The sequence below is a fragment of the Pseudoliparis swirei genome, chromosome 9, assembly GCF_029220125.1.
Source record: "Pseudoliparis swirei isolate HS2019 ecotype Mariana Trench chromosome 9, NWPU_hadal_v1, whole genome shotgun sequence".
Taxonomy (NCBI): Eukaryota; Metazoa; Chordata; class Actinopteri; order Perciformes; family Liparidae; genus Pseudoliparis; species Pseudoliparis swirei.
In genome coordinates, this window is record NC_079396.1 from 10,958,158 (window position 1) to 10,982,130 (window position 23,973).

The window sequence follows — 23,973 nt, forward strand, 5'->3', positions numbered from 1 at the left end:
TGCTTCCAAACTGAAACGGTTTCCAGAGTACAATCGTATAGATCGGTAAGCTCTGCCTCTTACCTCCCAGCCTATGTCCATTTGATCAGGGCGATGGTCTTGAATTTTGATGTTTTCTGGGTTTCTTTCAGGAGCTTTGAAGAGAAGTTGTATAATCATATATTAATAAATGGGAGAAAAAAATAAAACAAAGGAGTTAATCTTTACTATTTCTGTATATATTTTTGTATATGTATATGTTCTGCTATAATGCAAATACATATCAGCGCTGATCAGCTACAACTAAGAGCTGAGACTCTTTATGAATTGTAGTACAAGTATCCTATGAGAGCAAAGATCAAGCAGGAACATGTGCTGAAGCTAATGCTTCTCAAACCCAAAGATATCTACACCCAACACTGCTCATAGATAACGTGTCCAACGGCTGTCCCCTCCACACAGCAACTCTCCACACATGTCAAAAGAAATGTTAAAACGTTGCATGTTTTCACAATCAACAAGTAACCACTGCAGAAGAATGTTAATTAAAAGGGAGCGAGGCTCACCAGCAGGAGGTGTTCTGTATCTTTCAGAGGGCTCACTTGGGGGTCCAGGTCCAACACCATTAACTGCATACACTCTGAACTGGTAGTTAAGGTGTCCTTGTAGTGCAAGCGTGGCTGTTGCCTGGTTACCGGGGACTTTCTGGAGCTCCTTCCACCGGCCGGGCTCCCATTGGCTCTCCTCATACTCCACTATAAATTCTGTTTGCATGGAAGAGACAAGACAGACACGTTCAGTCACTGCTGAGAAACCATGCATTAGACAACTATTAGTTTCACTTACTGCACAGTCCACTCAACACTACTGATGGATTACCTGCAGGACATGTGAACACTTTCCCTACACCAATACAAGGAATAATTCAACGGTGTAGAAATACATGTTTTGGTTTTCTTTCTGAGCGTAAAAAGAGAAGACTTGTCTGTGTGTTAAGTACAAAAGCTAGAGTCAAGAGTGATTAGGTAGGCTAAGCATTAAGCTTAAGGTGTGTTAGGAGGTAGATGTATTTTACTTTGCAGAGAACCAGACTGGCTGTTTGCTTCCAGCCTTTCTGTTAAGCTAGGCTAATTGCCTGAGCAGGCAGCGTTTTAACTGTCACCTTTAACTGTGTTGAAATGATGATGATTCATTAGTGTTCTAAATGTAAATTAATTGGTACCTAAATGATTTTTTATCATGTAGAAAATAAACGTGATTTGTTAAAAAAGGGCTAAAAAAAATAAAAAATGAATAAAGCCATAGCTTTTGGCAATTTTAATTGCAAATGAATTACATTAAATGAATATTATTACACACATACATCTGGTGCTGAGCTGAACTGATCCACAGATGTCGTTTAGTAAAGATCTGGCCTAACTGCTGAGGTCTGTTGCCGCAAGATGTTTGATTGAACAAAAACAGAACAAAATCATTTTCTTCAGGCACGTCTATTCCAATTTATGATTATAGATAATGCACATCCAAGCTAATAATCGCTACAAGGACATATTTCTCAATTGATCTTCACTTTTATCATGCCCAACTTACAAAAATAAATGAGTCCTTTTTTGAAGCATAAATGAGACACAAGCTTCGCTGCCAGGATCCTCAGGAGCTCACAGCTATTTGCAGCCAGCGCTTGTTAAAGAACTTTAGTTGGAACAGCAGCAGAGTCTGGCAACTCTCAGAGGGGACATGGCAGCTTTTTGTGATGTTCAGTAACTGAATTAGAATTTTCATCAAATAATAATTCTACTTTATTTGAGTACTAATGAGGGGAGAGGGAGAGAGAGAGAGAGAGAGAGAGAGAGATGTATGTCATGCAACAAAGTCCGAAGGTCAGAATTGAACCCGTGACGTTGCGTTTATATAACTACTCGGCTACAGGAGCTCCTTAAAGAGACAATCAAAATCAATTATAGATGATAGTCTCCATACTGAAGGTGATGCAGAGTGTGTGCATGTTATTACTTTGTTTATGTGCTAATATACTCCTATGACGTTTATCGTCTAAAAGCTTCCAGCTGGACAATAAAGCTGGAGTCTCGCCTGTTCTACTTCACTCCTTTACATTCGTTCAGCTCTGCTGTGTCTTGTGAATGGCCAGAGATGGTCTACATGGCTAATTTCCCTACGCTAAATATTTTAAAATTACAACATAATTAAATAGTAATTACATCATCATGTATGTCGTAAACCTAATTGTAACAACTGACAGTCACAACAGCACAGTATGGAAGCAACTGTTGATGATCTCCTCAAAATGTTGTTTATCTGTTACATTATTTATCACCACTTCCACCTCTTTCAGACCTCAGATCTTCTTCTACTTCTTCTACATTGACGTCCTACCTATTACAGAGCTGTTGTGATCACTCCCAGGTATCCAAGCCAGCTGAACATTTCTCGGGATTCCCATTTCAGATATCACTACATTTCTTGGAACATCGGGAACGTCTGAAACACAAAATACATACAACATTAGGTGCTCAGTACAAACTGTCCCTTTAACACCCAAAACATCTGGGTGAGGGAAACATAATAATGACAACCCAATCACAATAAAACGGTTTTAAATTATTCATATTATTGTTCTTTTCGGAGAATTCACAATGAATAATGAATTACACTCTCTACTATATGATGTACTAAACCATCTTACCCAGTACAGTGAGTAGTGCAGTGGCATTGTCCTCATCTAGGCTGGTCCTCGCAATGCATGTGTATATCCCCTGGTCGCTCATGTTCACACTCATGATCTGCAGCATGCCGTCATTCATAAAGTATCTGAACATGGAAGCACATTTGTTAGTATACAGCTGGAATATAAATTCAATCAAGTACTCAGTGGGCATAGAAAGTGCCTCTGCCAAAGCTGCACAATCCTCAACGTTGTTATTGATTTCCATTATAGGAAAAGTTTAGATTTTATTTTTCTTCTACATCTATATCGTGATCGGCATCAAAATGTTCATAGCACTACACTCAAAGAAATGACTCATTGGATGAACTCAATTAAATTGTTGGCAGGTTTTCCATCCAATAATTATATGCAACTCCAACTCAAATTTAGCACATCAGTGCAATACAATGTAATTAAGTTAGTCCAACTCATTTGTATCAAATACATCTAAAATAAAATAACGATATTCATTAAATTAAATTAATTTGTGTTTGTCCAACTCAAAATATAAACTAACTACCTAACTAAGAAAATATGCAAACTCCACACAGAAGGAAAGCCCCGACTGGGAATTGAACCCAAGACCCTTTGGCTTTGAGGCGACAGTGCTAGCCACTACACCACCGTACAGCCCTGAAAGTGTCTTCACCTTGTAAACAACTGATTTTCAGCTGGCGCATGTGCAAAGGGTAGTCCTCAATGAAACACATTTATTTTGAGTTGATATGCACACCATCTAACCTAAATAAATCTAATAAATGAAAGAATTCATACATTTTGTGTTCCACCCATTAAATATAAATATCTATTTTTGTAATTGATTTATTTAAATGTATCAAACAATATTTAAATGTGTCACCTCGAAGAAGGGCTTGAATCGTTTTTGTGAGTGTAACCTAAATAAATCTAATAAATGAAAGTATTCATACATTGTGTTACACCCATTCAAAATAAATATCTTCGTTTTGTAATTGATTTATTTAAATGTATCAAACAATATTTAAATGTGTCACCTCTAAGAAGGGCTTGAATCGTTTTTTTGAGTGTAGACAATCATGGCTGATCCGTGCCAGATGTTTCTTCCATTTAAGTAAGCGCAGTAGTTTGCTATGGCCAAACTTTCCGACAACTGTTCCTAAAAGCTTTGCTCTTTTCAAAGACAGCGAACCAATAATAAGCAAAACTAGAATGGGCACTCGGTAGAGCGCATACCTTCACATATCACAACATTGAGCATTGAATTATGAACATTTTGGCATTAGTTGCATGCCAATTGGATATAAATTGACCGTGCTATGGTAAAAAGAAGATTTTGACCTATCCATGACCTTGACCTTTGACCCGATTGATCCCAAAATCTAATCAAATGGTCCCCGGATAATAACCAATCATCCCACCAAATGTCATGCGATTCAAGAAGATGTTGACCTTTTCTTGACTTTGACCCGATCGATCCCAAAATCTAATCAAATGGTCCCCGGATAATAACCAATGATCCCACCAAATTTCATGCGATTCGGTTTAAAACTTTTTTTGTTATGCGAATAACACGCATACAAATAAATAAATAAATAAATAAATACACGGCGATCAAAACAAAACCTTCCGCGTTTTCATTGCGAAGGTAACAATATAAAACATCCTTGGCAGACATGATCAGTAAATTCATTAAGCAGACAAGCGAAATCCCCTGCCGTTGACCCTCTGCTGAGCAAGATAAGGCACAGGGCTTTGGGGACTTTTCATGCATTTTTTTCTTCCAAGCATTAGCATAGAGATAAAGACACTGAACAAAGTCCTCTAAAGCAAAAACACTATCGAATCACAGCAACCTACCTAGAATGTTCCTCAAGTGGGATCTCCTCCCCATCCTTCTTCCAAGCAAACATAAAGGTTCCCCGCAGGCTTTCGTCAAACTCTGCCTGGCACATCAACTGGGCTGTGGTCCCACTGATGATCTCCATGTCCTGAGGTGGGTATGCTATTTTTGTCGGGTCTAAAGACAAAAAAGCAGACGACACAACAGATAAGATAATGATATGTGTCTTGTTAGGCTGCGGCTAGAAAAAAAATATTATTCATAACTCTTGTAGTGGTAATGTTTTAATTACTCATCACATACAATACAATGAGTAAAACCTGTATAAAATATAGTTGACAACATGACTGAGAAGGTATAGGCAGAAGCACGCTCTGAATCTCTTTGAGTTTTACTTCCATTTTAGTTGTGTTTTTACAAACAAGCCAAAGCCTTCGACTGAAAGATTGAATAAAAAAATGATGTTCTTCCTGCCCTCGTCGAGCGAAGCAGATAGAACGTTTTTAAAACTGTATCATTTGAGCAAACTGGCACTTGCTTTAAGAAAGCCCGAATCATGTTGCTGAGATACCTTTCACATCCAGCACAGCGATGACCGATGACTTTCCCTCCCTGTTAGAGGCAACACACACATAGTTCCCGCTGTCGTTCTTCTCGGCACTTGTGATTTTCAAAGATCCGGTCGGAGACAAAAATTGTTCCCCCTCGATGGGCTCTAGAGTCTCATTTCTGGCCCTAGGAGAGAAAGTTTGGCCAATTAGCCGTGTTAATCAAGCCTGTTTAATTTGTACAATTGTCATTTTAGGGAAATTTGAATTGACTGAAATGTACTTTTTTGCCAACTACTCGGAATATGAAAACAAGTGTGCTAATATTCTGAGGGTCTTTGTAAAGTTAAGAGGGTTTTTTCATTCTGAGATCCTATTTTCCTTTAATAGAACTGGAGCAGAGCTGTAGTGATGGTTTATAGACTTAATTAGCCCTATTCCAAGAAACAGGAGAGGATTGTCTAATTAAAAAGACATAAGTGTCAACATCTATGTTCGACACACACCTGGCCGTGTTGATTAAGAGCATGAATCACTGCTGTGACACCGTAAGGTATGCTCACATCTGTAAACTGCACATAACTAACTGATACAGCGAAGGACGCTGTTGGCTGGAGAATGTATACACTGAATGAAGGGAGTCTTAACACACATGTTATTGTGGTAATGTAGCCCCCGACAGGTGTCACCAAGATTAATATACCTGTTGTTCCTAATAATCACTTACCAGGAGATGGTGGGTGGTGGAGAGCCGAAAACACTGCAGTTCATGACGATGTCCCGTCCTACTACTACACCATACTCTTGAAAGTCCCTTGTCAGTATTCGCGGAGCCTCATCTATGAAGGAAAAATGTCAGCTGTTCAAATGTCAAGTTATTGCTATGAGCATTTTTTTTTCTGCAAGAAAGAGACAAAAGAGCAGAAGACTGAAAACACAGATAGAATTCAGATGCAGGCATCGAACCTCTTGTAACACTTCAAGAGATATAAGATGTGTTAATGAAAGCCCAAGTGCTGAACTGAGAAAACTTCATTCACAAAACCCATTGACATTTTGAGTGTCGAGTGGTCATAGCTATATCATGGCTATTCAGCTGAAATGATCAAACAATAAATCGATTCAAGTCAATAAAACAGAACATTTATTGGATATGAAAGTTGTTCTGAAAAGTTGATATGAAAGTGTTTTTTTGTTGTTGCAAGAATCCAAACAAGCAATCTAAGTCCCTGGGAAATTGCAATGGACCTTTCCTTTTTACCATGTTTTAACACTTTATAGCACAAAAATAAATTCAGGAAAACAATGAAATACTTAATTAATTGTCTGTAATACCAGCAGGAGAGCTGGGTTGAACACTATATTAGTTTAACACTGATTACAACTAAAATGACAGAAACTGCTGCTGGATATCCTGAAAATGGAAGGAACCATCATCTAAAGATTCACCTCACCTCCCTTCAGACTCTCTCTATGCTGCTAAAGGCCGATGTACCTGGCAAACCTGCATTTGACTTCACATCTACACCTCCAAACGGCGACTCACAGATACTGTACTACGACATTTCAAAATGTGAATGAGTGAATCAGAGGCACATTGTAAAACACAACTCCAAAACCACCTCTAAAAATGAGGGGACAGGTGAAATGCTATTGAGCCAGCAACGCGTCACTTCCCACAGCCAGGCGGACCCGATAAAGAAGCCTCTGTGTTCAGGTCCTCGCTGGCTGTGCGAGGTTTATCATGTCTCGCTGTAATACTCACTCATGACCATGATGTTGATGTTAGCCAGGACACTGCCGTGCCTGTTGGAGGCTTCACACTGGTAGACGGCACTGTCCTCTGCTCTGGCGTTATGGAGGACCACGGTGTCATCGAGCACTCGCTTGCTGCTGCTCCTCGGGTCATCTGACAGCAACATACACACACACACACACACACACACACACACACACACACACACACACACACACACACACACACACACACACACACACACACACACACACACACACACACACACACACACACACACACACACACACACACACACACACACACACACACACACACACACAATACGTGTCATCAGAGATGTTTTACAAGGGCTGCACTAAAGCACATCCAGCATGGCTTGTTTTAACGTAACAAGTTTAAATAGATATGACACACATAGAATGAAACAATTAGTTGCTTAATCGGTTAATTCAGACAAAATTGAATAATATTTTAAATATATTTGATAGAAACATTTTCTGACCAGGAATACGGTATTTCTATTTTTTTTAAAGTACACACACACACACTATGCACCTAAAATCTAATCATATGAATCCATAAAAAAGCCTTTAAAACATTTACAGTATGGACCTCACGACGACACCATTCCTGCACCATTGTGTTGCATTTGTTGCTCAGAAATTACCTGCTCATGATTAAAATGAAAGATTATTAACCATATTTGTTAAATGTTCTTACATGTACTTATAATCAGTAAATAAAAGCCTATTACTTTAACTGGTATCAGTGTATTCAGGCTAAATTGTATTTTTTTTTTTAGAGCATTCCCTCTCAAGGAATCAAGACTCTCCTCTGAGCTTTGAAGGACACTTGGCAGAACAACTGCTTGTTAGCTTTCCGTTGAGCGGTTGAAGTTGTGTGCTTGAAGTTGTGGAGTGGTGTAGCCGCTTGCTGCACTGTCCTCCGGCCCTTTGTCAAAGATGCATAAAACCACAGCTCGAATGATCCCCGCTCACCGCTGAACAATTCTCCATTCCTCCTCCATGTGATGTCTGGCGTAGGTTTGCCACTGACTGAGCACTTGATGTGAACATCAGTCCCAATCACGGTCAGCTGGCCTTGAGGAGGCCCTGTCACCCACTTTGGCCGGTCTGAGGGACGTTAAGAAGACTCATGTTGGGTGGAGACCAAAAAATACACAAACGCTCTCTTTGAAGCAAAAGCAAAAGCAGCAACAAATACATGTTCGCTCCTACCTTCCACGATTACATCAATGTAGTGGACAGCCTCTCCTTCAGAGTTGTGGGCTTTACACATGTATTTCCCACTATCCGACTCATCGACAGAAGATATGGATAACAGCTTTCCAAAGTTGTTAAATTGTGTCCGTAGAGGCAGCTTGTCTCCCATTTTTATCCATGACATCGTTGGAGTGGGACTACGAAAATGAAACATGTTATGAAGCAGCGCAATAACAGTTAAATATGACAATCTATTATGTATATGTAGAGATAATGTAATCATGCAGCATGTATACATACTATCCCTGTGATATACACTCGAGCTGCAGATTCTCTCCCATCAACAGCACTTTCTCTGTCTGAACACCAGAGGGCAGCAGCATGCTGGGTATTCTCGCTGGGGGGGCTTCAGCTGTGTTAAACATAGAGCACAGCCTTCCTCGTCAGATGTGCAACTTTAATCAAGGGTTACATAATCAACGGCGCACATATATAGTCACGCTGCTACCAGCAGCTTTCTGCAACATGACAACCAACTCTGCTGCCTGTTCCCATGAGATGCATTTTGATTTAAAATTGCGAAGGCTTTGATGTGTGAATCACTCACTGGAATTGCCGCCGTCATCAGACTCATTGCCATGTTTCACTGGAGGAAAAACAAAATAGTGTGAGAATGATACTGGTCGGGGTAGTTCAAGTTCCTCGATTGCTCAATTCAGTGTCATAACAGTTTTCTTGAGCATGGACATGATAAGGCAAGCCCTGCTGCTTGGTATGCGATGGAGGATGTTAATAACAACATGTTATCTTTTACTTCTATCTCTACTTGATAGCATGATTAACAAGTGGCTAAGGCCACACAGACTACTTTGTAGAGACCTACAGTTGGTGACCATGACAGCCATGGCGGTTTTCTGGACGATGATGCGTATTTTGTTGAAGGCAACAAAGCAACAGTAGTCCTTTCGACTGTCTTTCTGTAAGGCATTAGAGAAGTACAGGTTGCCATCAGCGCCCATGGAAACCCTCTCATCCTGGTCAATGTGCATGAGATCTGTAAAAGAGCATATGCATATCAATGATATGTCATCAATGTAGACGCAGTCTGCTTTTAAGAAAACACAAATTGGACAGAACTTCCTCGATACATCCATCAGGTGCACCAGAGGGTCAAGAGGAAAAGGTCAAAATGATTTTACCGATAAGCTAATAATAATGAGACTCAGGTCTAATGATAGCAGATTGGAGTACAGTGTTGCCTCATGTACACTAGATATTAATGGGAAGGCCCTGAAGGGTTTCCTTGTATATATTAAGTGCACCGTGACAGCAGATGTGGTTTACATAGAGCCATTATTCAAGCCACGGGTCAGTGGCTCTGTGTCACTCCTTGGTCAGCGCGTTCAAAGTACTTAACCGATCCCTTTAAAACATCGCCTTCAGTCGACGCTTTTTTTAGTCAATGTTCAAGGCCAAAATGTTTTTCCCGATTTATTTTCTTGCCACTAATACGAGGTGTGGGATATATTTTCAACTAATGGACGTGGACTGCATGCAGAGAACAGAATGTTCTGCTGCAAGCGAAGATGCACATTTTCTTTGAGATGTTTTGTTTTTTTAGACATCAAAGTGTCTTGTATCATGTGCGTTTCATTTTTGATTGTTGTGACATTCCCTGGCAAAATATAAATGTGTGAAACTAAGACAACATTTTTAAACATCAAGTATTGTGAGGAAGAAGTGTTTTCCTTCAGTCTGCTGCATGCCTCTCGGCCCCATCCACCTCAACATCTAAAAGTCTGTTTTTCTCTATGACATCACTCAGGTTTGTTGGAGGCGCATGAGGACCTCTCCGGGGGTTTGGACAGAAGACTCAGCCCCTATTGACAAAGCTGTTCACACAGAACTAAGGTGACTTTTTACACAGTCAATTATTTTTCATTGGCAGTGGTGAGAAGAAACGAATGGGCCTCAAGTGTACCTTTCCTTGACTGTCCTTCTTATTGTCGCTGCTAACGTCCCTGATGGCCAGTGGAGGGGAACGACAGCCTCTTCCAAAGCACATGGTGTCACCTGCTACTCATTTTTATCTGAGAGAAACTTCAGGAACACGCAAACCTATCCACACTATCTGTAACAGTTTCGCTCCACACCTTCCTTTTTGTATTAGTTGTTTTCATCCTGTCACTAACTATCATGTCGTTCCTGCTTCCCATCTCGTCAATCCAACTCCCCTCACCTGCCTCTGATCACTCCCTCGTTAGTCCCTCATTCCCTTCACCTGGTCCTCACGCCCTTCTCACCTGCAGCCCATCCCCTCATTAGTCCCTCACTATTTAGCTCCCTCACTTCCACTTGTCCTCTGCCAGATTGTCTTGTGTTTTTCCGACCGAGCCCTCGAGCGTTCCATAGTTTGATTATTCTGTCTGTTCCGATCTTGACGACGCATTCAGTAAATTGAATTCTCTGTCTCCTGAGTCGTGCATTTGGGTCCACCCTAATCCCGTCGTGACACTATCCCACACGAGAACCCTGCACGGCTTTCACAGCGACACAAACGTGATCTCTTACCGGTGAAAACTGCAGAGGTTTCTCTCTCCACCCCTGCACCATCAACTTAACGAAAGTACAACACGACTTAAAGTGAAGAAGTGGCTTGAATAAAGACCTATATTTGAAGAGTATTGTCTGTGTTTTTTTTGGGGGGGGGGGGGGGGGGGTTGAATTAGCCAACTAGCTAATCCACCATTGAAATTGCAAGCATAAACAGTTGCCTCACCAAGAGTCATCCAGTAGATCTGACGTGGGGCCACGCCTTCTGGAGGGTTACACTCCAGGGTGATCGGCTCTCCCTCCTTCACAACAATGGGTACATTAACCTCCTTTGGAAACTTGGGGACACCTAATCCCCCAAAAAAACGTGAGGAACAAAAGGAAAAACTTGATCAAGAAAACATGGGAAGAAAATTCCCTTACATGGTTACTTAGAAAAGCAGAAATCAGTAAATGCATGGAATATATTCATTTCTTCTGGAAAGGTTACTCACTGGGGACTCTCAGTTCAATCTCGTCCGTCATGGCAGTTCCCAGCTTGTTGGAAGCGTAGCATCGGTATTTACCCTGAAACGTGACAAGATGCTTGTCGAGAAGCACGAAGGTGCCATCTGTGTGGTCTGTTGTGATGTTGGGAGGGACAAATTCTTCGCCATCTTTTGTCCATCTGTACCTGTAGAGAAATATACAGCAGGTTGTCATCAATCAATTGAATAGAGAGAATGTTATGTGTTTGCCACAGTTCATCTTCAGCTCATAATGTGTTTTACTTACTCTGGTGGTGGGTTGCCTCTGGCTTCACACCTGATAGTAATGGTCTTGTCAAACGGGAGGGCAATAATAGGACCAGATGTGAGAGTTATTATGGCTGGAGGCTGCTCCACTGTAATATGAAGACACATTAAAGTGTCAGATGTTAACATTGGTGACAAAGTTTTGGTTACAAGTTACAAAAAAACGAAATGAAACTGTTTTGGAAACTGTCTTTTCTGTTTCCTATTCTACTCTACCACCCTCATGTGATGCTGAGAAGGCCACGTCGTCTGCCACAGCACTGTAATCTGGACAAATAAGGTGCCTGAACAAAAACAGCACACCTGATTCCAAAGCCTTCATAGCCCTAAGCAAAGACACCTCTGCTGCAACATGTGTGACATAAACAATTTACTCAAAGTTGTTATCTGTTAGTCGCAATTTTAACAAGCTGCTGCCATTCATACTCAAGCAGGTTGGACAGCTTGGGTGGAACACACTTTTGAAAAATGTCAAAACAGAGAGTGGGATGAAATTAAATATCACACATTGCGCAACCAGTTACATTTACAAATATAAGATGCAACCTTTTGCATGTCAATCACACTTCAAAAATCAACGTTATATTGACTGGATTAAGTTAGCATGATCTCAATCGTCATCATGACACTCCTACCTTCCAGAGGGATGTGGAGGCCTGTGGCTGTGGAGGTCAAGGCCACGAGCAGGACAAGCTGCATGCTCCCCACCGACCTCATCGCCCTCCTGAATGGAGACGGTGGAGATCAGAGAACGTCTCGATGCGGATCAACTGGCGTCACTTGAGATTTGTAAGGCACAGAGGACCTGGAAGAGTCAGATGCATATTAAAACAGTCACATGTCGTCAAAGTCAACTTACAAAATAAGAGCGCCTGTTCCAATCAGAGCTGCCGCATGAACATTGCAGAGGGGGGGTTGTTTTGTTCTAAATGTGGTGCGAATAATCACACTCAAGGTGGCATTGTTGAAAACAGGCCACTTTATAATGTGGCTGACATCAAAGTGAAAGAAAAGAAAACCAAAATGAGAATGCATGAACAAAATCTGAAACCTGTCAAACCCATGCACTTTGCAGTGGTTCTCTTGGATAATCCTAATTAAAATACATTGAAGATTGCTTCTGTTCTGTTGGTTTCATTGTCCAATGCTGTGCCTCAGGGTAAGAAAAATGTTCTTCACGATGTTTTGCAAGTAAATGTAGACCACCTAATGGGCTGTAATTGAATGGATATGAAAGGCTTGGCACAGAGAGGCAGAATGGTCTTAGGAGTAATAGAGAGCAATGGATTTAAAAACATCAAATTAAATATCAACTTTTACTTGAATTAGAGAAATAAAAGTTCAGCAGTTTGCACATTAAATATCATATCATCAATGCAAAAAAGAAGAGCGTTAAAGTTCTGTATCACGGCTGATTTCAAGAACCTGCCATATGTATGCAAAATGTCCCACTAGGGACACTATTTAGATTTATTTGTGGCTCATTATTGTGATGTCAGCTCACCACAAGGCACAACACTTGTTGGGAGATTACCCGTTGAACTGTAAAGCCTGGCTAATGGCATCGCATGGCATGCTTACCGTAAACCCGCCTGGCACAAATCGGCCGTCTACTACAATCTCTAGGTCCAAGAGGGCAGACTCTAAATTGGTCTAAGCCCGCCAAACGTGTTCTCCCTCTAACTAATCCTGCTACCAGGAGAATGACGATGGGGAGCTGCGGCAGTCGTACAGGACGCTGCTTAACAAGGACTGAGTGATACTCAGGGTTCGTCCAAGGATGCAAAGCTGCATGTGGCGTCCCTTCTTAGTGAGAAAGGTCAATGTTGTAATTGTTCACGACTAGATGCAGGATTAAGCTGCTTGAATATAGAAGAACAAAGTGAGAGATTGTGTCAGAGTATTATTTTCAATAAGGACTTTTTGTGATTATCTTCCACTGGCTTGAATGGTGAACAAAGCTGGTTAGAGGTTTGTTCCAATGGAGTAAACACACATTGCTGTAATAAAGCTGTAAGCCTCTCTCATTCTCAGTCAGGTGCTATTGTCTTCTACAAATCACACAGAGGCACACACACACACACTGTTACGATCTCAGACACTTAGGAAGTAGGACCCAATTGCACGACCCGGGAGACAGAGATAAAGTATTTGTAAGTACTTTATTTTTCGGTTCTGCAGTGAACAAAATGAAAGCGCTCACGTAGTGAGGGATCAAAAACTTTTCAAGAGCACAACATATCCCGACCTGATCATGGCAAAAGACCAGACGAACTGACAAGGAACACTGGGAGACAGGGGAATTTAAGCACATGGTAACAAGACACAGGTGGGACCAATCAGGGGCAGGGCTGACACTGATGAGCATAGGAGACAGGTGTGATGACAGGTGAAAACAATCAGGAAGCCTGGAATGAGAGAAAGCGAACATAAATGACATGAACCTCTCTAGCATATCTGTCGGTGCACAACAGTACCCCTCTAGGGCCAACTCCTGATGGCCCAGGCTGATTGTGAAAGTCGTGGATAAGAGTCTTGTCTACGATAAATGAAGCAGCTATCCAGCTTCTAGCCTCAGGACCGTAACCCTTCCAGTCTACCAGGAATTGCTTGCCCCTCCCCCTATTACGGACCTCCAGTAGCTTACGGACCTTGTAAACGTCACCCCCTTCAAAGAACTGGGGCGGTGGAGTGTGCTCTCACACACCGGCTTGATTTTACTAACGTGAAACGTTGGGTGCACTCTCAAGGTCCTGGGGAGTTGCAAGCGTACCGACGCCGGGTTGATGACTCTGGACACTGGAAACGGACCCACAAATCTCGGAGCCAGTTTCTTTGAGGCGACATGGAGTGGTAAGTCTTTGGTAGAGAGCCAAACCTTTGGCCTGGACTGTAGGAGGAGCGACCCTGCGATGAACGTCCGCAACAGCCTTCATCCGAGCTGAACTGGAGAAGAGACTGGCGAGCACCAGCCCAAACTCTGCGACAACGTCTGATCATGGCATGTGCCGATGGAACCATCACCTCTTCCTCGTTGTTAGGGAAAAGTGGAGGCTGGAAACCATTGACACAATGGAATGGAGAGAGACCTGTGGCCGCCGTGGGAAGGGTATTGTGGGCAACCTCGACCCATGTGAGGTGGTCACCCAGGTGGTCTGGTTCCGGGAGACGAGACAACGAGCGTAGTCTCTAGTTCTTGGTTCAGACGCCCGACTGTCCATTTGACTGAGGGTGATATCCTGATGACAGGCTGACGGTGGCACCTATGAGTCGACAAAACTCTTTCCAGAAGGCGGAAATGAATTGTGGACCCCTGTCTGTCATTAGGGAATCCATGGATCCTGAATACGTGATTCATCATGACCTCTGCGGTGACTTTGGCAGAGGGAAGCTTGGTCAATGGGATGAAGTGAGCCATCTTTGAAAATCGATCAACCACTGTTAGAACCGTAGTCTTGCCTCTGGATGAGGGAAATCCTGTCACAAAATCCATCGAAATGTGTGACCAAGGACGATGGGGAATCGGCAGCGGCTGGAGCAAGCCCATCTTAACTTGAGATGAGGTCTTATTACACGCACACACCGGACAAGCCGCTACATACTCGGCCACATTTTTCTTCATGGATGGCCACCAGAAACGTTGTTGAATCCTGAACATTGTTCTTGCTACTCCCGGATGGCACGAAAGCACAGATGAGTGAGCCCAGTGGATGACCAAAAATACACAAACGCTCTCTTTGAAGCAAAAGCAAAAGCAGCAACAAATACATGTTCGCTCCTACCTTCCACGATTACATCAATGTAGTGGACAGCCTCTCCTTCAGAGTTGTGGGCTTTACACATGTATTTCCCACTATCCGACTCATCGACAGAAGATATGGATAACAGCTTTCCAAAGTTGTTAAATTGTGTCCGTAGAGGCAGCTTGTCTCCCATTTTTATCCATGACATCGTTGGAGTGGGACTACGAAAATGAAACATGTTATGAAGCAGCGCAATAACAGTTAAATATGACAATCTATTATGTATATGTAGAGATAATGTAATCATGCAGCATGTATACATACTATCCCTGTGATATACACTCGAGCTGCAGATTCTCTCCCATCAACAGCACTTTCTCTGTCTGAACACCAGAGGGCAGCAGCATGCTGGGTATTCTCGCTGGGGGGGCTTCAGCTGTGTTGAACATAGAGCACAGCCTTCCTCGGTCAGATGTGCAACTTTAATCAAGGGTTACATAATCAACGGCGCACATATATAGTCACGCTGCTACCAGCAGCTTTCTGCAACATGACAACCAACTCTGCTGCCTGTTCCCATGAGATGCATTTTGATTTAAAATTGCGAAGGCTTTGATGTGTGAATCACTCACTGGAATTGCCGCCGTCATCAGACTCATTGCCATGTTTCACTGGAGGAAAAACAAAATAGTGTGAGAATGATACTGGTCGGGGTAGTTCAAGTTCCTCGATTGCTCAATTCAGTGTCATAACAGTTTTCTTGAGCATGGACATGATAAGGCAAGCCCTGCTGCTTGGTATGCGATGGAGGGATGTTAATAACAACATGTTATCTTTTACTTCTATCTCTACTTGATAGCATGATTAACAAGTGGCTAAGGCCACAGACTACTTTGTAGAGACCTACAGTTGGTGACCATGACAGCCATGGCGGTTTTCTGGACGATGATGATTTTGTTGAAGGCAACAAAGCAACAGTAGTCCTTTTCGACTGTCTTTCTGTAAGGCATTAGAGAAGTACAGGTTGCCATCAGCGCATGAAACCCTCTCATCCTGGTCAATGTGCATGAGATCTGTAAAAGAGCATATGCATATCAATGATATGTCATCAATGTAGACGCAGTCTGCTTTTAAGAAAACACAAATTGGACAGAACTTCCTCGATACATCCATCAGGTGCACCAGAGGGTCAAGAGGAAAAGGTCAAAATGATTTTACCGATAAGCTAATAATAATGAGACTCAGGTCTAATGATAGCAGATTGGAGTACAGTGTTGCCTCATGTACACTAGATATTAATGGGAAGGCCCTGAAGGGTTTCCTTGTAGGTCTGATCATGACCTGGTCCGGCTGACACCCAGGTATGTTCCTCTGGTGAAGAGGCTGCCGGTGACCACCAGGACTGTGAGGAGGTGGTCTCTGGAGGCTAACGACGCTCTACAGGACTGCTTCGAGTCAACGGACTGGGATGTGCTGTGTGGACCGCACGGGGAGGACATCAACAGTATGACCGACTGCATCACGGAATACATCAAGTTCTGTGAACACACCACCATCCCATCACGGACTGTGCGCTGCTTCCCCAACAACAAGCCCTGGATCACCAGGGACCTGAAGGCGCTTCTTAACATGAAGAAAGCTGCTTTCAGGTCTGGAGACAGGATGAGCTGAGGAAAGCCCAGCGCAACCTAAAAGGTGAAGCTCAGGAGGCAAGGACTCCTACAGGAGGAAGCTGGAGGCCAAACTCCAGCTGAACAACACAAGGGAGGTGTGGTCTGGCATGAAGCAGATAACTGGCTTCAAGGTGGGAGGGAGACAGCCAGGGGGCTCCCTGGAGAGGGCCAACAGGCTGAACTGTTTTTCAATAGGTTCAGTTCACAGCCCTCCCCGTCTCCTCCACACATCACACCTCCCAAACACCTCCTCCCCTCTGTCCCCCTGCTGAGCTGCACATCCACCGAGCCCTCAATAACAATGGGCTCCTCCACCCTCCCTCTCTCTGTGACGACTGACCAGGTGAGAAGACAGCTGGAGAAACTACACCAGCGCAGAGCTGAAGGTCCTGATGGCATCAGCCCCAGGGTCCTAAGACCTGCGCCACCCAGCTGTCTGGTGTCCTGCAGCGCCTCTTCAACCTCAGCCTGAGGCTGGGGAAGTCCAGTGCTGTGGAAGACGTCGTGCCTGGTCCCTGTCCCAAAGAAGTCAGCACCATCTGGCCTCAACGACTACCGACCGGTCGCCTCACCTCCCATGTGATGAAGGTGCTGGAGAGGCTGGTCTTGGCCCACCTCGCCGCAGGTGAAATCATCGTTGGACCCTCTGCAATTTGCTTACCAGCCTCATGTGGGAGTGGGACGACGCCATCATCTACCTGCTGCACGAGCTCAGTCGCACCTGGATGGAACCGATGTCTCTGTGAGAGTCACTTTCTTTGACTTCTCCAGTGCATTTAACACCATCCAGCCACTGCTGCTGAGTGAGAAGATGCGTGGCCGTGTGACGCGTCCACCATCTCCTGGATCACTGACTACCTCACAGGCAGACCACAGTTTGTCAGAATGGGCCGTGTGCTGTCTGGAACGGTGGTCAGTGATGGTGAACTGTTCTGTCTCCCTTCCTCTTCACCCTGTACACCAGTGACTTCCAGTACAACACAGTCATGCCATCTGCAGAAGTACTCTGATGATTCTGCAGTGGCTCAATCCGTTAGGGATGGACGGGAGGAGGAGTACAGGGCAGTGGTGAGTGACTTTGTAAAGTGGGCCGATGAGAACCACCTGCGGCTGAACGTGGCCAAGACCAGAGAGATGGTGGTGGACTTCAGGAGGAAGGCGACAGCTCCTACACCTCTGAGTGTCCTGGGAGTGGACGTGGACATGGTGGAGGAGTACAAGTACCTGGGCGTCTCCATCGACAGCCGACTGAACTGGAAGGCCAACATCAACGCTGTGTACAAGAAGGGGATGAGTCGACTTGTGCCTGAGAGAGCTTCGATCCTACAACGTGTGCAGCAAGATGCTGTAGTTATTCTACCAGTCGGTTGTCGCCAGTGTGCTGCACTTTGCCATTGTCTGCTCGGGCAGCAGCATCGGAGCCGGTGACACCAGCCGTCTTAACAAACTGGCTAGGATGGCTGGCTCCATCATCGGCTGCCAGCTGACGCACCTGGAACAGGTGGTGGAGAGGAGGTCGTTGAAGAAACTGGTGTCCATATTGGACAACCCGGACCACCCTCTCCACCACCTCCTACAGGGACAGAGGAGTACTTTCTCCAGACGTCTCCTCACGCTCCGCTGCCACAAGGAGAGATACAGGAGAACATTCCTGCCGACGGCTATGAGGCTCTACAACAGTTCACCTCTTGCCAGATCACCCTAACCCTTCTTATATTTTGTGTTTTTTTTTTTTATTTTTTTTTTATTCTTGTGTGTTGCTGCTACTGACTCGACAAATTTCCCCTTGGGGATTAATAAAGTATATATCTATCTATCTATCTATCTATTAAGTGCACCGTGACAGCAGATGTGGTTTACATAGAGCCATTATTCAAGCCACGGGTCAGTGGCTCTGTGTCACTCCTTGGTCAGCGCGTTCAAAGTACTTAACCGATCCCTTTAAAACATCGCCTTCAGTCGACGCTTTTTTTAGTCAATGTTCAAGGCCAAAATGTTTTTCCCGATTTATTTTCTTGCCACTAATACGAGGTGTGGGATATATTTTCAACTAATGGACGTGGACTGCATGCAGAGAACAGAATGTTCTGCTGCTTAAGATGCACATTTTCTTTGAGATGTTTTGTTTTTTTAGACATCAAAGTGTCTTGTATCATGTGCGTTTCATTTTTGATTGTTGTGACATTCCCTGGCAAAATATAAATGTGTGAAACTAAGACAACATTTTTAAACATCAAGTATTGTGAGGAAGAAGTGTTTTCCTTCAGTCTGCTGCATGCCTCTCGGCCCCATCCACCTCAACATCTAAAAGTCTGTTTTTCTCTATGACATCACTCAGGTTTGTTGGAGGCGCATGAGGAGCTCTCCGGGGGTTTGGACAGAAGACTCAGCCCCTATTGACAAAGCTGTTCACACAGAACTAAGGTGACTTTTTACACAGTTAATTATTTTTCATTGGCAGTGGTGAGAAGAAACAAATGGGCATCAAGTGTACCTTTCCTTGACTGTCCTTCTTATTGTCGCTGCTAACGTCCCTGATGGCCAGTGGAGGGGAAGGACAGCCTCTTCCAAAGCACATGGTGTCACCTGCTACTCATTTTTATCTGAGAGAAACTTCAGGAACACGCAAACCTATCCACACTATCTGTAACAGTTTAGCTCCACACCTTCCTTTTTGTATTAGTTGTTTTCATCCTGTCACTAACTATCATGTCGTTCCTGCTTCCCATCTCGTCAATCCAACTCCCCTCACCTGCCTCTGATCACTCCCTCGTTAGTCCCTCATTCCCTTCACCTGGTCTTCATGCCCTTCTCACCTGCAGCCCATCCCCTCATTAGTCCCTCACTATTTAGCTCCCTCACTTCCACTTGTCCTCTGCCAGATTGTCTTGTGTTTTTCCGACCAAGCCCTCGAGCGTTCCATAGTTTGATTATTCTGTCTGTTCCGATCTTGACGACGCATTCAGTAAATTGAATTCTCTGTCTCCTGAGTCGTGCATTTGGGTCCACCCTAATCCCGTCGTGACACTATCCCACACGAGAACCCTGCACGGCTTTCACAGCGACACAAACGTGATCTCTTACCGGTGAAAACTGCAGAGGTTTCTCTCTCCACTCCTGCACCATCAACTTAACGAAAGTACAACACGACTTAAAGTGAAGAAGTGGCTTGAATAAAGACCTATATTTGAAGAGCATTGGCTGTTTTTGGGGGGGGGGGGGGGTTGAATTAGCCAACTAGCTAATCCACCATTGAAATTGCAAGCATAAACAGTTGCCTCACCAAGAGTCATCCAGTAGATCTGACGTGGGGCCACGCCTTCTGGAGGGTTACACTCCAGGGTGATCGGCTCTCCCTCCTTCACAACAATGGGTACATTAACCTCCTTTGGAAACTTGGGGACACCTAATCCCCCAAAAAAACGTGAGGAACAAAAGGAAAAACTTGATCAAGAAAACATGGGAAGAAAATTCCCTTACATGGTTACTTAGAAAAGCAGAAATCAGTAAATGCATGGAATATATTCATTTCTTCTGGAAAGGTTACTCACTGGGGACTCTCAGTTCAATCTCCTCCGTCATGGCAGTTCCCAGCTTGTTGGAAGCGTAGCATCGGTATTTACCCTGAAACGTGACAAGATGCTTGTCGAGAAGCACGAAGGTGCCATCTGTGTGGTCTGTTGTGATGTTGGGAGGGACAAATTCTTCGCTATCTTTTGTCCATCTGTACCTGTAGAGAAATATACAGCAGGTTGTCATCAATCAATTGAATAGAGAGAATGTTATGTGTTTGCCACAGTTCATCTTCAGCTCATAATGTGTTTTACTTACTCTGGTGGTGGGTTGCCTCTGGCTTCACACCTGATAGTAATGGTCTTGTCAAACGGGAGGGCAATAATAGGACCAGATGTGAGAGTTATTATGGCTGGAGGCTGCTCCACTGTAATATGAAGACACATTAAAGTGTCAGATGTTAACATTGGTGACAAAGTTTTGGTTACAAGTTACAAAAAAACGAAATGAAACTGTTTTGGAAACTGTCTTTTCTGTTTCCTATTCTACTCTACCACCCTCATGTGATGCTGAGAAGGCCACGTCGTCTGCCACAGCACTGTAATCTGGACAAATAAGGTGCCTGAACAAAAACAGCACACCTGATTCCAAAGCCTTCATAGCCCTAAGCAAAGACACCTCTGCTGCAACATGTGTGACATAAACAATTTACTCAAAGTTGTTATCTGTTAGTCGCAATTTTAACAAGCTGCTGCCATTCATACTCAAGCAGGTTGGACAGCTTGTGGAACACACTTTTGAAAAATGTCAAAACAGAGAGTGGGATGAAATTAAATATCACACATTGCGCAACCAGTTACATTTACAAATATAAGATGCAACCTTTGCATGTCAATCACACTTCAAAAATCAACGTTATATTGACTGGATTAAGTTAGCATGATCTCAATCGTCATCATGACACTCCTACCTTCCAGAGGGATGTGGAGGCCTGTGGCTGTGGAGGTCAAGGCCACGAGCAGGACAAGCTGCATGCTCCCCACCGACCTCATCGCCCTCCTGAATGGAGACGGTGGAGATCAGAGAACGTCTCGATGCGGATCAACTGGCGTCACTTGAGATTTGTAAGGCACAGAGGACCTGGAAGAGTCAGATGCATATTAAAACATGGTCACATGTCGTCGAAGTCAACTTACAAAATAAGAGCGCCTGTTCCAATCAGAGCTGCCGCATGAACATTGCAGAGGGGGGGTTGTTTTGTTCTAAATGTGGTGCGAATAATCACACTCAAGGTGGCATTGTTGAAAACAGGCCACTTTATAATGTGGCTGACATCAAAGTGAAAGAAAAGAAAACCAAAATGAGAATGCATGAACAAAATCTGAAACCTGTCAAACCCATGCACTTTGCAGTGGTTCTCTTGGATAATCCTAATTAAAATACATTGAAGATTGCTTCTGTTCTGTTGGTTTCATTGTCCAATGCTGTGCCTCAGGGTAAGAAAAATGTTCTTCACGATGTTTTGCAAGTAAATGTAGACCACCTAATGGGCTGTAATTGAATGGATATGAAAGGCTTGGCACAGAGAGGCAGAATGGTCTTAGGAGTAATAGAGAGCAATGGATTTAAAAACATCAAATTAAATATCAACTTTTACTTGAATTAGAGAAATAAAAGTTCAGCAGTTTGCACATTAAATATCATATCATCAATGCAAAAAAGAAGAGCGTTAAAGTTCTGTATCACGGCTGATTTCAAGAACCTGCCATATGTATGCAAAATGTCCCACTAGGGACACTATTTAGATTTATTTGTGGCTCATTATTGTGATGTCAGCTCACCACAAGGCACAACACTTGTTGGGAGATTACCCGTTGAACTGTAAAGCCTGGCTAATGGCATCGCATGGCATGCTTACCGTAAACCCGCCTGGCACAAATCGGCCGTCTACTACAATCTCTAGGTCCAAGAGGGCAGACTCTAAATTGGTCTAAGCCCGCCAAACGTGTTCTCCCTCTAACTAATCCTGCTACCAGGAGAATGACGATGGGGAGCTGCGGCAGTCGTACAGGACGCTGCTTAACAAGGACTGAGTGATACTCAGGGTTCGTCCAAGGATGCAAAGCTGCATGTGGCGTCCCTTCTTAGTGAGAAAGGTCAATGTTGTAATTGTTCACGACTAGATGCAGGATTAAGCTGCTTGAATATAGAAGAACAAAGTGAGAGATTGTGGCAGAGTATTATTTTCAATAAGGACTTTTTGTGATTATCTTCCACTGGCTTGAATGGTGAACAAAGCTGGTTAGAGGTTTGTTCCAATGGAGTAAACACACATTGCTGTAATAAAGCTGTAAGCCTCTCTCATTCTCAGTCAGGTGCTATTGTCTTCTACAAATCACACACAGAGGCACACACACACACACACACATATGGACACAGCCTTACATTAGAGGCCACCTACAACACTTGTACAAGCGCACGTAAAAGTGACACTGTTGTGATTTCAATCATAGACAGAAACCAATCCTTGTTAGGGAGGAGGCCCACAGTCCACCAGTGTGTTGATCCTGACAACAACCAAACAGGCAACTTTCATTCATGTGCAGCAAGTCCACTGCCTGATGCTTGCCCAAGGAACCTCGTAGGCGAGGCAGATTACTACATGGTGCACGTGGAGATCTTTAAACCTGACACTTTAATAATAACTCAGCTGACAGAGTCCATTTAAAAGGCAAAATCTTCAGAGCATGAAATGGGTGGATTCCCTATGTAAACAGAAAACAAAACATTTGTTTTGGGAGCCGAGAGATATCTGAACACATGGCAGATCATAGCCACAAATCCACAGGGATTTGGTTTCCTAAGTCAACAGTTGGCCAGGGCACTAAGAGGGTGACTACTACATGATTAGGCCTAATCCTTACCAACACACCCCATCCCTGTCTTTAAACTCAAAATCAGTTCTGCCCCTCTCCGACAAGCGAGCACCCCTACCGGCTGAATCAAAGTGGAGCTGCAAAGTAAAGATAAAGTTATGCAGAAATTATCTGCATCCATGTTTTTCTCCTCAAACACATGGACAGCACAGACTGCAAGGGACTAATGACAGCATACTTTTCAAGTTACCAATACTTACTGGCTTTTGAGTCATTCTACTTCTTAAATCCGCCTCTAGCAGAGGCCCAAGGCTGCTGCCCTACAAGTCCATAAAAGAAGTACAAGACAGGACCATGAAGGGATGATTCCAACAACTCTCTCTGAATCAACATCTCTGACATGTCCTTCCTCCTCAACCTCACGTTGTTCCTCTCATGGTGCACGGACACGCCTCCCTGCCCGCCCCTCCACTCACGCGGCTAAAGGAGCGACAGGAGACTCACTCAAGTGACATATGTCACACGAAAGCCTCTCACTTTAAAAAGAGTCGCTCTAAGCCGGTGACAATGACGGGGGCAGAGCCTGCACTGCAGGGCGACTGAGTGAGCGTTCAAGAATGGGCGGAGAGGAAGTCCATGCATGTCTCTCCCCCTCTTTCTCTCTATCTCCCTATTCCCCAGGAACACTCCATCCTGCCTTCCACAAACTATGCATAACTTGTTGACAGAATGTTTATGATTTGGCTCTTCATTTTCCATGTTCTATCT

The 23,973-nt window shown here is 43.7% G+C and overlaps 2 protein-coding genes across 6 annotated transcripts in view; both read right to left on the reverse strand.

The window, feature by feature from the left end:
• The window catches only part of LOC130199598 (neural cell adhesion molecule L1-like protein), a 37,130-nt gene extending 24,925 nt beyond the window's left edge, over positions 1-12,205 (reverse strand). For all 5 annotated transcript variants that reach the window (XM_056423261.1, XM_056423258.1, XM_056423260.1 and 2 more), the window contains exons 1-17: positions 12,036-12,205; positions 11,381-11,489; positions 11,101-11,279; positions 10,833-10,955; positions 8,937-9,107; positions 8,661-8,699; positions 8,354-8,465; positions 8,069-8,250; positions 7,829-7,963; positions 6,837-6,980; positions 5,799-5,910; positions 5,095-5,258; positions 4,541-4,700; positions 2,684-2,808; positions 2,374-2,478; positions 546-743; positions 64-134 (exon numbers count right to left, since the gene is read on the reverse strand). In XM_056423261.1, the coding sequence (XP_056279236.1) occupies positions 64-134; positions 546-743; positions 2,374-2,478; positions 2,684-2,808; positions 4,541-4,700; positions 5,095-5,258; positions 5,799-5,910; positions 6,837-6,980; positions 7,829-7,963; positions 8,069-8,250; positions 8,354-8,465; positions 8,661-8,699; positions 8,937-9,107; positions 10,833-10,955; positions 11,101-11,279; positions 11,381-11,489; positions 12,036-12,117 (2,211 nt within the window). In that variant the 5' untranslated portion in view covers positions 12,118-12,205. The remainder of the gene's footprint in view (positions 1-63; positions 135-545; positions 744-2,373; positions 2,479-2,683; positions 2,809-4,540; positions 4,701-5,094; positions 5,259-5,798; positions 5,911-6,836; positions 6,981-7,828; positions 7,964-8,068; positions 8,251-8,353; positions 8,466-8,660; positions 8,700-8,936; positions 9,108-10,832; positions 10,956-11,100; positions 11,280-11,380; positions 11,490-12,035) is intronic.
• On the reverse strand, positions 12,177-23,706 carry LOC130199965 (neural cell adhesion molecule L1-like protein). Its single transcript, XM_056423841.1, has 11 exons — positions 23,466-23,706; positions 21,300-21,388; positions 20,648-20,756; positions 20,368-20,546; positions 20,100-20,222; positions 16,188-16,216; positions 16,051-16,138; positions 15,776-15,814; positions 15,468-15,579; positions 15,183-15,364; positions 12,177-12,205 (listed from the first exon to the last, which is right to left on the reverse strand). Exons 2-11 carry the CDS (start codon positions 21,379-21,381, stop codon positions 12,177-12,179), a joined length of 972 nt encoding a protein of 323 aa, XP_056279816.1. The 5' UTR covers positions 21,382-21,388; positions 23,466-23,706.
• Between the last annotated feature and the right edge of the window lie 267 nt (positions 23,707-23,973).

Excerpts from the sequence above, each read along its gene's own strand:
- LOC130199965 (XM_056423841.1), bottom strand. The coding sequence starts at position 21,381 with ATGAGGTCGGTGGGGAGCATGCAGCTTGTCCTGCTCGTGGCCTTGACC. Across the intron at positions 16,139-16,187 it reads ACATTGACCAGGATGAGAGG|ACAGTCGAAAAGGACTACTG; the intron begins GTTTCATGCGCT and ends CCTTACAGAAAG. Across the intron at positions 12,206-15,182 it reads CATTGATGTAATCGTGGAAG|GTCCTCTGTGCCTTACAAAT; the intron begins GTAGGAGCGAAC and ends TGACTCTTCCAG.